Here is a 15,750-nt window from a genome sequence, read left to right as displayed (position 1 = left end):
TAGAACGTTGCATAGATGGATTGGTGTGTAAAGGAGACAGTAAGTAGAGGAGCTTGGTTTAAGAAACAGATGCGAATTGACGAATCTCTACTTCTTATCTGTGTCTGGAGTGAGATTTAACTAACGTGTTCTCTGTGACCTGATCAATACCATCTATAGATTGGAGGTCGCACGTGACTATCACGGAGCAACTTCTTCGCCGACAAGCGCATCTACGATAAATTTCCCCGATCAACAACCTCGCAATTTCGGCCCTATATTACCGTTCTTGAGCAAAGATATTGCCAATTAATCTTCCACTCTCACTTTACTCCTATATCTACACGTCACATCGCATAAGGGCCAGTCCCTGTGCGGAACAGCCTTTCATCATGGTCAACTTGTTCAAGCGGCTTCGCAAGCTGCAAACTGTATGTATCGCTTCTCTCAGCTCTCCCCCTTGAGCTCTCCCAATGTGACGCAGAATCAATGGACTAATATGAAATTGCTCCCGCCCATAGAAAGTAAGCCGAAACCCCATGTCTTGAGATATCCGACCCTGCAAGCTCCGAAGCCGAACTCGCGTTGTCTCCCACGGTGTAGCCGATATGCGATCAATCAAACTGACTCGTTCCTTCACTGTTCCAGATGCTCCAGACCAAGGTTGGCACAGGCGCAGCCATCTTCCCCAACGTCGCCTCCGCATCAAAAGAATTCCCAGCCGTTACCCGACTCCACCTCACATATGCACGCAAGATTGACCAGGGCCACGGAGGCGCGCGGCATTTCTGGCGTAACTGCCTTCCACGACTGAAATATCACAACCCAGCCGTGCCGATGACTGTGGCACAAACCTCCAACCAGCAAGGACCCGCAGCGTTGACAATTTACTTCGCCGAACGGGTCGGCAGTGCCGCAGCGGCCCTAGCAAACGAAAAGAAGGTCGTCGATGAGCTTGCCCCGGCCCCCGAGGCCAACGAGCAATCGGCCGTTCTGGATATCAAGAACCGCACATACCAACAGATCTGGGATCGTGTGCAGGCCATGACGGGTGCGAAGGTGGTTCCCGCCACTAGCGATGACATTGCGCTGTCACAGAAGTTGGCGGAGATCAAGAAGAGGTCCGGTCCGGATCGCCAGCGTGTGCTAGCTATCCGGCAAGCGAAGAAGGACCAGGAGCGCATGCTTGCTGAGGCTAGAGGCCAGGTGGATAAGCAGGTGTAAGATAGTGCAGTTTGTTCTAGTGTTGTTTTTGGATTCCATTGATCCATCCAACTGGTTTCTTGATCTTGAGAAATCGGCTGTCTGTAGCATAGCATCTTTTTTCCGTTACGACTATGTACTATTTCTTGGAATATTCTTTTAATGCGCATGTCGCATTCTCGTCTTATTCAGATTTTGTGGACGCTCAAATAGATAGAGGTGCGTAGGTATCAATAACAATAGCAATAAATTGCAAATTCAACATCACTTGACAATATCAACGCCGAAGTATGCTTGGTTTAAAAAAGACTTAAAACAGATTGGGGAAAAATATTGTCCCAGCAAAGCTACTGTATGTAGCCAATAAATTTCCGAACGACTGATAGAAGAGGGAGTTACATGACCTAAGAACATTGTTAGCAAGAAGAATTACCCAGTGGCCAAGTTAAAGACATACCTCAGCAATTGACTGCCGCTCAATGATTGATTTCTGTCTCTCATTGCGCGAAACACGGTAGTAATAATCGCTGAAGTCACCACATTGCATGTGGCGCAGGAATTCTTCATCGTGCGTGATGACAATCAACTGGAAGTTGGCCTGCTGCTGGCGAGTACGGATAATATCATGCAGCGACTCCGCCAGAGAGCGAATGTTGTCTCGGTCCAGGTTCGTAGTGGGCTCATCAAGAGCAATCAGACCACAATTGACACCGAAACACTCCGCAAGGGCAAGACGAATGATGATACTAGCCAGAACCTTTTGGCCTGCACTGCATCGACCTCGCATGTCCATCTCGGCGCCTGACTTGACCATACAGACGCGGTAGTTGTACGATCGGTTGCCCTTGGCGTTCTCGTTGTCGGAGCGGATCAGGATTGTGTCGACGTCCGTTCCGCGATAGGTCTTCTGCCACAGTTCGCCAGCGATGGCGTTGATTTCTGCCATCTTTAAGCCGTGGTATTGCATGATTGCTTTGTCAAGAGCGCCACCGTATCGAGCCAGATCTTCGACGGCGGCTTTGGTGGTCTCGACCTTGATATGAGATTCCTTGTATTTTGAAGCGGCATCCTTATAATCCGTGTTCCAGTCAGCCAGCAGCTGCATCAACTGGTCGTCTTTGGACTTCATTTCGCCCATCTTGCTCGCCTGTTTGGCAGCAAGTGCATTGTGTTCACGAGTCCAGCGTTCTGACTCCTGCTTGAAACGACCTCGGTCCACTTCGGCATTTTGTGCTTCTAATTGCTCAACTTCTTCAACAACTGCGTTGAGAGATCGAGTGGCTTGACGATATGTCAAGTTGTCGGAGTATTGCCGCTTTGTGTTTTCGCTGTCTTTAAGTTGGGTCGAGATTTTGTTGATCTCCCTTGTGATCTCGCTTTGATCGGCTTCAAGTTTACCAATTTCAGCTTCGATTTCTTGAAGTTCCTTCTTGCTTCGCTCAAGCTGGCCCGGACCTCCCCGCTGATTGTATGAGTTGATGTCGTCATTGGCAAGGTCAAGCTGATGGATGTTCTCGGATAAGCGACTGATCTCGTGCTGCAGATCTCGTTCGCGCTCGTCGGCTCGCTGGCTGATATCGTCATAACGGGCTTGGGCTTGAAGCAACTCTGGCGTGAGGTTTTCGATATCTCGATCTGCCTTCTCAATTGCCTCCCGCTGCTGATTATTGAGCTTCTTGAATTCCTCCATCCGGACGGTGAGGTCCGCTTTCTTTTCCAGCTGGAATTTGGCATTGTCTAGGTTGCTCTTGACATCTCTGAACTCTAGCTCGAGCTTGTTGATCTCTGATCGCGTCTTTTCTTTCTCATTCGTCACTTTCGAAAGGGTCTTTTTCAACTCCCGTGACTTTTCGTTGATGGAGGCGATTTCCTCCTGGATGTCTTCCAGAGTACGAGTGGTTGAAGCGTCCTGCTGCTTTGCAGAAAGCTCTTGGATTTGTGATTTGATCGTCTTAATCTCGGCATCGTAACGCGCAATAGTGCTTACTGTCTTGGCAAGCCCCTCAACGTCACGTTTGCTTTCTGTCTTCTCGCTAACCTTTCCATCCTGAGTTTCCAGCTTCTCCAGAAGTTGGTCACGCTGAGATTCACATTCTTGCTCTTCTTGTTCCAGCTCTGGAATGACAGTCTCTGACAAACGAACCCAGGTGTCGTAGGATGCACTAGCAGCGCGGGCAGTTTCGAGATCTTCTTCAAGGCCCTTTAGGGTCTCGTCTTCGGCATCAAGGCCAGCCTTCTTGACTAGGGCATCCAACTTCTTTGTGAAGGTCTGGAGCTCTGCCCCGTTTTTGAACGATCTTTGACATGTTCGGCACAGTTTGGTGCGCTTAGCAGCATCAAGACATTTGGTGAGATACTCTCCCATTCCGGCATATTGATCAGCGTCTTTGCGAGCGAGATCGTACTGTGCCTGGCGCTCCTTCACAATTTCAGGGTATTCGGAAGGTTCTGCGTCGACTGCTTCATGAATTTCCTTCACGCATTCATCAAGTTCCTTTTGGCGTTGTTTGAGGTTCTTCTTCGCAGTCTTAAGCTTGAACTCCACATGCTCCAATTCTCGGCTCACGCCATCGCGCTCGCGCTCCGCATCAGCTACCTGCTTTGATTCGCTATCGAGAGCTTGCTGGAAGCCTCGCTCCAGCGTCTCAGGTTTCCAATCTGGCCCAACAACCTTCTCGAGGCGATCGCCATGGGCTCCTTTCATCGTTTGTAAACTGCGCTCACGGTCCTTCGATTCTTTCTTAAGGTGGTCTAGGCGAGCCAACTCTCCGGCCTTCTTGGTCGAATCAATAAGCTCGGTGTTCAATCTCGAACTTTCATCCTCAAGGCGGCGGATTTCCGCATTTGTGTCCTGGATATCCTGATCCCAGGAAGCTGTCTTGGATCGCTCTTTCGCGTGCTCAAGCCTTGACGTGAGATCCTCAACCTTTGACTCAAGCGCAGCCTGGAAGCCCTCATCAACCTCGATTTCGTTGAGCTTCTTTTGATAAGTTGTTGCCTCCTTGTCATTCGCAGCAATCTGTCGTTTTGCCGCATTCTTGGTCTCTTGGAGTGCAGACTTCGTTTGCCCAATCTCGTTCAATGTTTCTTGAACCTCACGGAGCTCTTTCTGGGCTTCGCGCTTCACACGATCCAGAGACTGGTTCTGGTCTCTTAAGAGGCGTTTTATTTTCTGCATGAAGGTATCAATTTCAGACTGGCCCATCGTCTCATCAAGGCCACGGACGTTGTTGGCGCGCGCAATCTCATTGATCATGTTTTGGCGCCTTTGAGACTGACGCTCGAAATTGGCCTTGTCGTTCTCAAACTTCCCATTCTCGGCTTGTTTCAGGCCGAGGCGGTGCCGAGTCTGCTCAATCCGCTCCTTGATTTCCATATAGTTTTCCTTGTGTGACTCTTCTTGTTGCTGGTATTGGAGCTGCTTCGTTTCGAATTGCTCCAGGGTAGATTCGAGCCATTCATCAGACTCATCAAGCTCAACCAAATGTCTCTTGAGGTTGTCAATGGTTGTTTGGATACTTTTAGCTTCGATACGCTTTCCCTCAAGAGCACCGAGGACTTGGGCATAACTTTCTGATTGCGTCCAAGCCTTATCAGCAAGCTCCGCCACACGCCGCATCTCTTGCGACATCTTCTGGGTCTCCTCGCGCAAAGCCTCGATCTCGCCTTGAAGCTTGACGGACCGCTTTTCGGCACGGTCCGCCTTATCTTTGTCTTCTTTCGCATGTTGCTCCATGATCTTAAATTTTCCAAGCTCCTCGTTCTGCTTCTTTCGCAGTGCTTTGATGTTGTCAATGGCCTTGGTGTACTTCATAGCCTCAAATATCTCGTCAAACCTCTTTTTGAGGACAGATGGTTCACTCATTGGCCACAGACTTTCGTCTTGGTGACAGAAAATGACCGAATCCAGCACGGCCTTTGACACGCCCAGATACTGTGGCATGATTTGGTCCAGCTCAGCCACTCTCGATGAAATAGCCGTGCGTTCGCCATTCTTCACCATAAGTAGCTGGCCTTCCAGGGTCTTCTGCTGCCGCGTGGTTTTCTTGACCGTAAGCTGAAGGCTGCGCGTGGCAACCATTTTCGCTCCGGAAGTGGCCTTGAATGACAGCTTCACCTGGGCCAGTACCTCTTTTTCGCCGCATAGTTTCGGGTCGTGGATGAAAGCACCGCCTTTGCTGTTCGGAGGAAGATCGCCCGTTGTGGCATATTTGAGACACTCGATGATGGTCTAGATCCGCGTCAGTTCCCTGCTAGTAACTCCGAGTCGCCCATTTCGCCATTCCGTACCGTCTTTCCTGAGCCATTGTATCCGACAATCAATGTGAGGGGCGTATGAAATTGGATGGTCTCGCTGCGCGTATTATCGAAAGAGCGGACTCTAGAACAAGCAGGGTTTGATGAGCATGAATGTAATTACTCTCCGCAGTGGTTGCACCCGGATCAAAAGTTTTGAGAGACGTACCCCAGGATAGAGAGCTTATCGATCTTCGCTACATTATGTTAGATGGCCGTTGGATCGTTTCGTTCTTCTTGCCGAGGTATAGAGCTGTTGCACTTACACCTAAAACCCAGTTAGCATCACGACACGTGGGGAATGATCAGCACGTACATTTTGAACACAAGCGCAGAGACGGGCGTTCAAGCCCGTTGGCCGTTAATAGTTATCGAATTCAATCAGATACAAGCTAAGAAGGCTGAGAAAAGAGAGTGCTCGGAGCGTTGATTGTGATCGATCACATAGTCCCGCGTCAAGGCGACACGAAATCACGTGAATTGTACTAAGGTGCGGAGGCCCACAGGGATCGGCGGTGTTTTGTCAACCAGCAATGGCCGGCTCTTATTTCCAATGTTCTCTCTTTACAAGGAGTCCAGACCCTCATTGAGACGATGTGTACATTTTGAGAGGCACATTGTCCAACCCCTTCTTAGCCAAATGTCCCAAATGTACCCCCTCGGATTTGGAGAATGAGCAATTCCATCCTCAATACCATTACTATATTCGTCCGCTCGTGCGGCCATTGTTTTCTAGGGAAATCCCCTGGCTATTTATGAGAGACGTTGGTTTCAGAAGCACTCAAGCCTATCCCTGGTGCCATCAAATCTCCCTCGTTTAATATCTCTATACCGCACTCGGTATGGCTCTGAGTCGCCCACAACCTTGTGAGGGTATGCCTCTACCCTCGTCCCAGATGACATTGAGCTCCGATGAGGTGCATACAGGGTATTCAATGGAGCAACAGCAAGCCCACGGATCCTATGGCGGGAACTACGGGGTGCAAGGTGCTCAACATGAAGGATACCAGGGTGTACAAAGCGATGGGGTCTGGACAGAGCGGGTCTTGGATGAAATGAAGGACATGCTACTTCTTCTCACACCCCAGGGCCGGATCACCTATGCCAACCCGTCGTGCAAGGATATCACGGGCCGTGTCGCAAAACAACTCGAGGGAAGTCTTTTGGCACAGTACATCCATGAAGATGATCAGCCAATCCTCCAGAGAGACATGGACGATTCTGTTGCCACGAACCAATCGTTCCGTACCCATTTACGATTTCAGAAGACCAACGGCACCTATTGTCTCATGGAGGCGTATGGGCATTCACATGTTGCAAACCAGGAGGAGCGTCAGGCAGGGAGAACCACGACCGCGAATGGTCCCTGCACGGGATTTTTCCTCGTGTGTCGACCATATATAAACAAGGTCTCCCAGCTCCTTGACTCTTTTTTGGAATACAAGATTGAGAACGCACGTCTGATCCAGCAGATTGCGAAATTGAAGCAAGAAGAAGATGCAGAGACGACCACGGCTCGAGTGCCCTCTTCTAGGAGCGACCAGGATAATCGCGGCCCCGTGACCGAGAACCAGGGCCGACGATCCACTCGTTCAGGCGAAATGTCTAGTGATCCTGATACTACGGACACTGTGGGGCCGAATTCGGAAGAATCCGACACGAGCCAATCGACGGGCTATGGCCCAGGACCCAATACCCGCGAAGTCTACTCACATATCGACGGCATCGAGGTCATGACCGGTCTTAACTATGCAGAGGGCGAGAGATCGCAAGGCCTCAGTACAGGTGTCAGCCGTGGCCGTCTTGTACATTGCGATATCGACATCACCACAGCTGCAGACCAAGAGCGCAATGCTCAAGAAGGTGACCGCCGTAAACGGCTCAAGGCCCAGCATGTCTGCAGCGACTGCGGAACGGCTGACTCGCCGGAATGGAGAAAAGGGCCCAACGGGCCTAAGACCTTGTGCAATGCTTGTGGCTGTAAGTTTTGTGGACCGCCTCTTGCAACCCCGCTCAGCTTGCTTGTAAGCTATCTACTCTTGGCATGGAACGAGCTAACCCATTGCGTCCTTTTAGTGCGCTGGTCTAAGAAGGAGAAGAAGCGACACGAGTCGGCCTAATTTTCTGGCTTATTTAACTTTCTGGCTGACCTTCCAAGGTCTCTCTCCATTGTCTTCCATGTTCAAGCCAAGATTCCCCCAACGTTAACCTATACTCCCTGTTGAAGAGTCCAGGCCAGTGTTCATAAGTGACGCGACTCGTAGTTGGCAATGAACTCTTCCTTTGTCATATCCCCACTATCCACAAGCGCCTTGCTCTTTTCCATCTCCAAGGCTTCTTCATATGTTGTACATATCCATCTCCCTCACCTTTCGCGCCGCGAATTCCTTGAGCTCTTTTGGGTTGTCGAATTCTATCCCATGCCTTGCCCACTCAGTAGCCCCCAGATGTGCACGCAGCTGTGTAAAAGGAAGGCTGTGTTCGCCATTAAAGCCAGAAGGGGAGAGAGAAAGAAGGAAGAGATTGATTCTCTAACTGATACAGGCTAGCTAATCTAACTACCTAGGTAGCAAACAATGAGGCCTGACCTAACAAGCCAGGCGTCAGCCTGGCTAACATAACAAGAAACATATGCAAGTATAGGTTTCACATGAAAAAAGTCATCATGTCGCAGGTCCAAGTCTCATACGGGAAAGAGCACGAAGAGCGTGCCCACGTAGTATATCAATGTCGAGGCGTAAGGCTTCGTTTGGATTTCGCGTTGGAGCTAATGATCTTCTCCAAAGTTCGCCACGTGTGATAGAGAGTCCTTGGGGTATAGGTAATTTCGGATCGGGAAAAATCACCTAGAAGATGTCAGAATACATAGTCCATCGAGGACTATAAAAGCCTTCCACATACCTCAGTTTGTCTTCTTATCGGTTGGTCAGAATCATTGAGTTGCCAGACACTGGCATCTCCGGACACAGTCTGATGTGTATGGTTAAGGGTCCAGTTAACAATGATGGCAACCTGGACCAGACCGCCGCTACCCCTTAATAAGAGCTCACAATCTGCTTCGAGAGCGTTAAGAGGTTCTGACCAGCCGGATTCAAAGACAACAGAAGGGAGGTGTTGGTCGTCAGGATCAACAAGTATGTCTGGTTCCTTCAGAGTCTTTGTGAATGGGGAGTTGGTGAGGGTGAGAGTTGTCCCGAATGTACCATCAATCATGTCTTTCTCATTCGGTGTGATAAGGCCGCTGCGTTCCCATTCACTGGCGCAGTTTGCAAACCAGCGTTGAATCGAATTATGAATCAGGTTAGGCAGCTTCAAACAAAGGACGTGGTCGCGAGAATTCCAAGACTTTCTATACTTCCTATCGAGGACTTAGTCTTCTAGGATTCACTCGCTTCAAGATCCACCGGAGATCTTGAGGAGAGTCACAAACCGTGGTAGTAATTTCTCGTCATCAAGACAAGCGAAAATAGAGGGCCCCCAAGCCGCAGGTATATCCGTAAAATAGTACCGTGCCGCTTTGTCCACTTTCGAATCACAGTCTTCAAGGGTCCGAACGACAAGGTCAAGAATATCGGACTCGGACTTGCAGGAAATCACCGGGAATGACTTTGATAAAGGCTCGAAAGTCAGACTCATTCCAGTTGTATGCGGGGGCGAGAAAGTTGAATCAGAGTCAATGGGCGAGAAGGTAGTCAGGGCCTGCGAGCCAGACCCGGAAGAGCTTGAATTGAACATAGTTGAATTTGAAGCTGCCATATTGAAAGATAAAATGGAACGAAGTAGGATACGAGGTTAGAAGTCGAGGGGATTCCAAGGTTGTGTGTGTGAGAGATAGAGGAAAGAGCGAAGGTTAGCTATCCCACCTGCTGGAGAGTTGGAGAGTGAGAAGCATACTTCCGGGATACTGTTATTCCGATGGAAGGAAGCGTTTGAATTTCTGCCGGCATTAGAGATCCGGCGGAAGGTTTTGAAGGAAGAGAAATGGAAATCAAAAGAATTCAGAATGAACCAAGGGTACATATGTAGCAAGTAAAGGCTGAGATGCAAGCAAAACACCTGATCTTAGTGAGATGGCAAGTGAAAGAAGGGTGTGTTGCTGGTTAGAGCTTGGGGTAAAAGATATGTAGCAATCAAGGAGTAACAGGTGAGATACTGTTAAAGCAATAAGTGATATGCAAGTGAGAGCAAATAGAAGATAAGTGAAAGACTGGCGAAGATGAAAGTGAGATAATCTCATATGCAAATGCATATGCCTATACAATGAGAGTGAGAGATGCAGGTACCGGCATGCAATAGAAGGGCATAAGAGGCAACTCGCTGTGTAAGGAAACAGAGTGTATACTCACCAAAGCAGTTTGTATGTATCGTGGGGAGAGAAGGAAGAAAGAAGAAATTGCTCGGGCTGGTATTTATAGTCGGCACCGGAGCATGAAACGCGGGTTTATAGATTTCAAGGTCATACATATATAGACTTGGCCTCGGCGGGGTGTATGGAGATTTAGTATGGAGGACTTAGTATAGAGCAATTATATAGGCAACAACAAATGGTATCACAAAAGCAATTTCATGACAAACAACAATTTAACCCCCACTCAAGCCTTAGCAGCCTTCTTTGGTGGCGGCGGGAAGTACATCGGCGACCCTGTCGAACTCTCCGGGCTGACTTCATGCGATTGCGGCGACGGATATTGGGGCTGAGTCGCGCGCGAGTTATCCCGCAGGGGAAGGTCCGAGGCGGTACTAGCATTGCCCAGTCGGTTGAAGGCCAGCGTACGGGGTGCGTAGGGTGAGAAACTTCCACCAACAGCGATGGGCGGGACCCCTGGGGTGCGGGGAACCATGCCTGGTCCTTGAGGCATTGAGCCAGGGGTCATGGGAATCATGCTGGGAGACTTGATGATCTCTTCTTCGAACTCCTTCTCGATGCGTCGCTCTTCTCTCTGCTCCAGGATCGCTTCCCGTTCTTCGGGAGTGATGAAGCAGGAGTGGATATTGAAGCCGAGGATAACTACATAGTAGACACTGAGGGAGCTGTTAGCTAACTATTTCCTCGTAAAAGGGCAGGGAGCAAAAAAAAATTAGGGTGGACCGGGTCGAACTAACATCATGAGGATGGTCACAGCAAACAACGCTTTGGCTTGCATGCAGTATGGAATATTGGACTTTTTAGAGGCAACACTGCAACTCTTCGCAATGTACCACGGGGCCCCTGGTTGGGGATGTCTTGGGTCTGACGTGTCAGACCCAGCCTGATACGCCGCTGACACGATGTATAGAATTACCAAGGACCCGTGGACGGCGACCGCAACAGGAGGATAAAACAGCTTCATCCAGTGAGTAGGCAATTTCGTGATGAGGAAGAAAGTGCTCAAAACACCCATGACAAGGTTATAGTCGGTGGTACTATTCCCAGGGTCAGCGGCCAGCTCTTGAACATTGAGTATAGTGAGTAACATACAAGTCGGACCAAACCATGGGGGTCTTGAATGGCTGGTAATTCGCTGCTGCATACAGTGCCTCGTTCGGGGCACTGTTAAATCCATTGTCTGCTCCATCTTGCCATAACAATGTCCGGTATAGATCGTGGGAAGCAATACCCGTCAATGTCAGCATCACGATGGTGAGCGGAAACTCCCCGGCCATCAACCAAAGAACGATCCTGTGGTGCTTATGCTTTTTTGGGAACAGGAGCTGCATTTTGGCGGTGATTTTCGAACGATCGCAATGAAAATCGACTCTATTTCTCCCAAGCTGACCGTTGAGCCGAAGCGCTTACAGTAGGATTAAAGCTGTGTACAATGCGATTTGGCCAGACCGGCTGGCTAAGACATTCAGTCTGTCGCACGTAAAGGGTCAAATGCTTCAGCGTGGTAGAAAAGGGCAAAAAAAAGTAGAAGAACACAAGTCTGGGCGACCTGGAGGACGAGCGCTAGATATGAGCTCGAGACCAACGAGTGGCCGAAGGCACAAGCCATCGCATGCAGGAGGGGGCACGAATCAGCATGGAAAGCCCGTGCAGAGGGATTGATGTGTGTTTGGGAGGTGCATCTGGCCAATGCTTGATGGCGGCAAAGCGCCAGCGCAAGTAGCAAGCCGGGGTCATCACACCAATGAGATGACGGGGATCGAGGGAAGACCGCCGCTCGTCACACGCTAGACGGTGTGATAGGATGGCAGATCTGCATGGAGCCCTCATCACATAATTCCCCTCAACAGGATCAGCGGAAAACCCTGACCCTCCGAGGAAACTTGCAGCTTTTCGTACGAAGCGCCTGCGAAACGCTGATGTGGGGGGTGATGTGAGGTCGCATCTGTGACTATGCAATGGGCTGTACATATACCCATGCTAGTCCCGGAGTCAGGAAAACGGGAACAAAGAGGACGGTCCCTCATTTATGATAGCCATCGCCATCATTATTCCCATGTTGTCGATTTTTAAGGGAAGTTGTCGAGTGATGGCTTAAACGGATTACAGAGAGGAAGTCATGTGGTCGGCAGAGGAACGACAACCCATCACTGGCTTGGTCTCATATTCAATAGAATCATGCCATCTTTCAGGGAATTCATCCACTGAATTCATCCAATTACACCCTTGTAGCTTGATACATATATTGATCTGTCTTGATGAAGTCGTTGTCCTTATGTTCGCTTGTTCTTCGCTCAACTGTGCCACTCCGCATCACCCGGCCCATCATCCGGCCTAGTCAACTCAGATTTCGCTCCATTTCAATAACTACAGAACAAATGACTTCCCAAAGAGACGAGTCACTTCCTCATGAGCTGCGCACGGCTGCAGAGCCCCGGCAAAATAGACTCTATCCAGTGCGACTGTCGCACATCGAGCAGGTCAACCCCTCTGTCCGGCTACTACAGTTCGCTTTGCCTTCTCAAGAAAATAATGTATGGGTGTTGTTTCTTATGTTTTACTCCTCTGTTTCCTTTACATATATATCCTATTTCCCTTGCCTTCGATTTATGTATTAAGCCCGTCTATCAACTCCCAATGTTGTTGTCCCCGCGCCGTTATCCATATGCCCCGCACGCCATGTTCCAATCACACCGGGGGATCTTCTATCACACACGTTTACCCAAAAGACACCACTAATGCAGTGTACAGGATAACAATCAACAGCCATTCAGCTTCCTCCCCGGCCAATGGCTTGATGTCCATATTCCCTCCCTCGCCCAAGCGGGAGGCTTCACTATCACCTCTACCCCGGCAGATGCCGAAGTGCTGCCGTCACCGGAAGCTTCTACAGACTCATTAGCTGGCGAGGCGCTAGAACCATCCTCAGAATCTCAAGGGCGACCACCATATGTTGAACTTGCTGTGCAAGACTCGCCCAGCAACCCATCCGCCGCATGGCTATGGAGGCCAAGGGAAGAGATCCTAGGCAGGGAACTGAACATCCGAGTTGGTGGAAGCTTTGTCTGGCCTCCCACTGGAATCAGTATTAATGATGTTAAAAATGTCGTCTTCGTTGCGGGTGGTGTTGGCATCAAGTAAGTGAAACCTCCCAGACATCATGTCCCTTATCTCCAGGGTACACAAACATACACCAGCACAAATCAAGGCCTCACTTGTTTCAACCCCTTATGGAGGAATCCTAACGCAGTCTCAGCCCTCTGATATCCATGCTCTCCCACCTGAACAACAACGAACCTCACACCCCCAACCCGAAAACCATCCACATCCTATACTCCAGTCGCCTACCGCAACACCAAGGAACAGGCTCCGCAGACGCAATACTAGACCAGGTCCTGTTTCTCCCACGTCTGCGCCAGATAATCCGATCTCAAGAGAGTTCGCATCGGCTCCGTATCTCGCTGGACCTTTTCCTTACGGACCTGGCTTCCTCGTCTGATCTGCTCTCATCTGGGTCTCCTTCGGATCTCAAGATTCACCCAGGAAGGATATCTGATCATGATCTGCGCTCTGCGGCTGTGGGTACAGGTGATGAATTGGATTCCCAGGGCACAGTATGCTATGTATGTGGACCGCCTGATATGACTGATTCCATCGTGGAGAAGTTGGTAGCGATCCTAGGGGATGATGGAGAGCAGCGAGTTTTCTTTGAGAAATGGTGGTGAGGATGGCCAGATTGTAGGCGATGTAAGATATTCACAGGAGATTAATTGCAGAGTTTGTTCGTGAATGAATATTCAGCGTTACAGTCCAGGCTCACAAGAATCAGAGCAGAATAAGACTAGGAGAGATGGCTTCAATATTTCAGAAAAAGACAAGACTCCCCGCAGACGCCGACCTAATGCAGGCAAGGGGCAAAAATATATGTACAGGAAAATAAGACACATGTCGCTGAACAAGAACGGAAACGACAGTATGTGAGAGCAGGTGCAGTACAGACAGGCTGGCATCTCGATACAAGATGGGGAAGAGGAAGAGAAAGGAGCATAGGGAGAGAGAAGTCAGACTTCGTTAGGTTGCTTCCTCCGGGCTGTTGACGGTACCGCCGTCCACGATCATCATTTCGTCGATTTTGGCTTCGGTTTGACCCCATTCTAGACGCTTGTATGTTGATACACGACCGGGGCCTCTGTCGAAGTCGAAGAAACGGACTCGTCGAACGAAGTCATCGTAGCCACCGTACCCACCCAGTCCGACACCGCCCCCGTAGCACATCCAGAGAGAGGGTTTCGAATTGTCGTCTTGCTCGAGCATGCAATAGTCATTGACATGATCACTAGAGAACAGTTAGTCTTCGGAACGACACAAAAGGAATCTTGAAAAGCATGTGACTCACTGTCCACAACTAACAAACAAGACGCCCTCTTCTTCGAGGGCGTCCTTGAAGCCAGAGTTGAACCCTGGTGCAGTAGGGGGTTCCATCCAGGAGCCCTTGAAGTACTTTCCCGAACTGCGATACTCAGGGAGCGGAATGTGGATGAATGCCACGTTCATGTGGATATGGTTATATTCCTGGTGTTTCCTTCTCAAGCTTTGGGCGGTGTTCTTGAACCACCGGGTTTGGCTCGGCTTGATCCAGTCGTAGCCTCGGAACTGACGTTCGTCAGGGGAGTAGGAATGTGTGTCAAGGAAATAGAGGGTCAGGGCAGAGTGTGTGCTTTTGCCCCAATCGAGGACTTCGACAACGTAATTGCCGACTCCGTCGATGTCTTCGGGGCCGGCGACTGCAAGAGAGTAAGGGAGTTCTTCATATAGAGCCATGAGTTGTTCTCTGTTCAGGTCACCCTCATCGTCGTGGTTTCCAAAGATGGCTGCGTAAGGAATCTTGCGGTCGACCAAAAGCTTTACAGACTTGTACAGAGCACTTTGTGCGTCTGGGGCAGTCTCGCCGTTGACCTGGTCGCCGGAGAAGACCACCATGTCCGGCTTCTCTTCGTCAAGAAGTCGCTCGACAAATTCTAAGGTCCGGGGGTCGGCTTCGCACTTCTGGCCAGTTTCCGCTTCCGTGGGAACAGGGTCACGACAGTGGCCGAGACCAGTACTCATGTGGAGATCTGCCAGCTGCATGACTTTGAATTTCCCGTTCTCGTTGATTCTGGGAACGGGTTTCTTGAGCTTGGCCTGCGGATGTCCTCTTCGAATACTAAGACGAGTCTCCAACTCTTCTGTCCGACTATCCAGGAGAATGGGAGTATCTTTAACTTCCCAGTTGGGACGGGGATCGACAGCATCCGCTCCATAAAGGACATCAACGTACGTCACAGCGCTTTCGGAGTCGCTAGCATGGCGGGAGGACGAGCGCTTGAGCCAGATGCCTCCCGGTCGGGGTTCCCACGCTTCGATTTCGGACTTTCCAACGGATTCAGACTGGGGAGTGAGACGACTGATTTTCAAGTCGATGACCACCTTGTCATCAGGGCCCAATTCCTCCTCCTTTTTCCGCTTGAACTGGACGTAGGCACTCGAAGTCCAGCCGGAGCGCAGGTAGAGGTCCTTATCGACGCGGTACCAGCTTTCTGGGTCTAGCTTACAGCTCGAGAATGGATTGAGAGAGGAACATGCTGTGACGGTCACATCTGTGATCACGTATCCGGAATAATGCGACGGAAGATGGCCATGGATTGAAGAGGGAAGGACACTGTATCGATTATCGAGAATGACGACGACGAGGAGAATGAATGTTGCGAATAAACCGAGCTGTACACTCGCTCGGACCTACACGAATTAGGTGTTAGTCAACTGCTTCGCAGGGAGTCAAATAATGTCATACTAGCCGGCGAGCCATTATGAGATAGATATCACCCTGGCAAGGACTTGAAGAAAAGCGATGCGCCCTGTCGCATGAT

General features: G+C 50.0%; 7 protein-coding genes across 7 annotated transcripts; 3 read left to right on the top strand and 4 right to left on the bottom strand.

Annotated features, from left to right (window-relative positions):
* Positions 1-371: 371 nt before the first annotated feature.
* On the top strand, positions 372-1,203 carry N7489_011748 (mitochondrial 54S ribosomal protein mL61; the record flags this gene model as incomplete). Its single annotated transcript, XM_056717497.1, has 2 exons — positions 372-410; positions 628-1,203. 2 exons carry the CDS (start codon positions 372-374, stop codon positions 1,201-1,203), a joined length of 615 nt encoding a protein of 204 aa, XP_056565119.1.
* A 424-nt stretch (positions 1,204-1,627) lies between these two features.
* On the bottom strand, positions 1,628-5,745 carry N7489_011747 (MRX complex DNA-binding subunit; the record flags this gene model as incomplete). The annotated part of the gene is made up of 4 exons (XM_056717496.1): positions 1,628-5,413; positions 5,473-5,563; positions 5,648-5,675; position 5,745. Coding segments are annotated over 4 exons (3,906 nt in total), but the record flags the coding sequence as incomplete, so codon positions are not given.
* A 575-nt stretch (positions 5,746-6,320) lies between these two features.
* Positions 6,321-7,598, top strand: N7489_011746 (GATA transcription factor LreB; the record flags this gene model as incomplete). The annotated part of the gene is made up of 2 exons (XM_056717495.1): positions 6,321-7,458; positions 7,555-7,598. The coding sequence occupies 2 exons, from the start codon at positions 6,321-6,323 to the stop codon at positions 7,596-7,598; spliced, it is 1,182 nt and encodes a 393-aa protein (XP_056565117.1).
* Positions 7,599-8,245: 647 nt separating this feature from the next.
* Positions 8,246-9,234, bottom strand: N7489_011745 (uncharacterized protein; the record flags this gene model as incomplete). The annotated part of the gene is made up of 3 exons (XM_056717494.1): positions 8,246-8,287; positions 8,380-8,836; positions 8,909-9,234. 3 exons carry the CDS (start codon positions 9,232-9,234, stop codon positions 8,246-8,248), a joined length of 825 nt encoding a protein of 274 aa, XP_056565116.1.
* Positions 9,235-10,070: 836 nt separating this feature from the next.
* On the bottom strand, positions 10,071-11,175 carry N7489_011744 (uncharacterized protein; the record flags this gene model as incomplete). Its single annotated transcript, XM_056717493.1, has 3 exons — positions 10,071-10,500; positions 10,582-10,881; positions 10,937-11,175. 3 exons carry the CDS (start codon positions 11,173-11,175, stop codon positions 10,071-10,073), a joined length of 969 nt encoding a protein of 322 aa, XP_056565115.1.
* Positions 11,176-12,102: 927 nt separating this feature from the next.
* Positions 12,103-13,569, top strand: N7489_011743 (FAD-dependent oxidoreductase; the record flags this gene model as incomplete). The annotated part of the gene is made up of 3 exons (XM_056717492.1): positions 12,103-12,378; positions 12,596-12,981; positions 13,101-13,569. The coding sequence occupies 3 exons, from the start codon at positions 12,103-12,105 to the stop codon at positions 13,567-13,569; spliced, it is 1,131 nt and encodes a 376-aa protein (XP_056565114.1).
* A 346-nt stretch (positions 13,570-13,915) lies between these two features.
* On the bottom strand, positions 13,916-15,689 carry N7489_011742 (metallophosphoesterase family protein; the record flags this gene model as incomplete). Its single annotated transcript, XM_056717491.1, has 3 exons — positions 13,916-14,180; positions 14,241-15,619; positions 15,675-15,689. 3 exons carry the CDS (start codon positions 15,687-15,689, stop codon positions 13,916-13,918), a joined length of 1,659 nt encoding a protein of 552 aa, XP_056565113.1.
* Positions 15,690-15,750: the final 61 nt, after the last annotated feature.

Source organism: Penicillium chrysogenum (genome assembly GCF_028827035.1).
Source record: "Penicillium chrysogenum strain IBT 35668 chromosome Unknown utg000005l_segment0_segment0, whole genome shotgun sequence".
Lineage (NCBI taxonomy): Eukaryota > Fungi > Ascomycota > Eurotiomycetes > Eurotiales > Aspergillaceae > Penicillium > Penicillium chrysogenum.
This window is presented reverse-complemented; position numbering and strand designations above follow the sequence as displayed.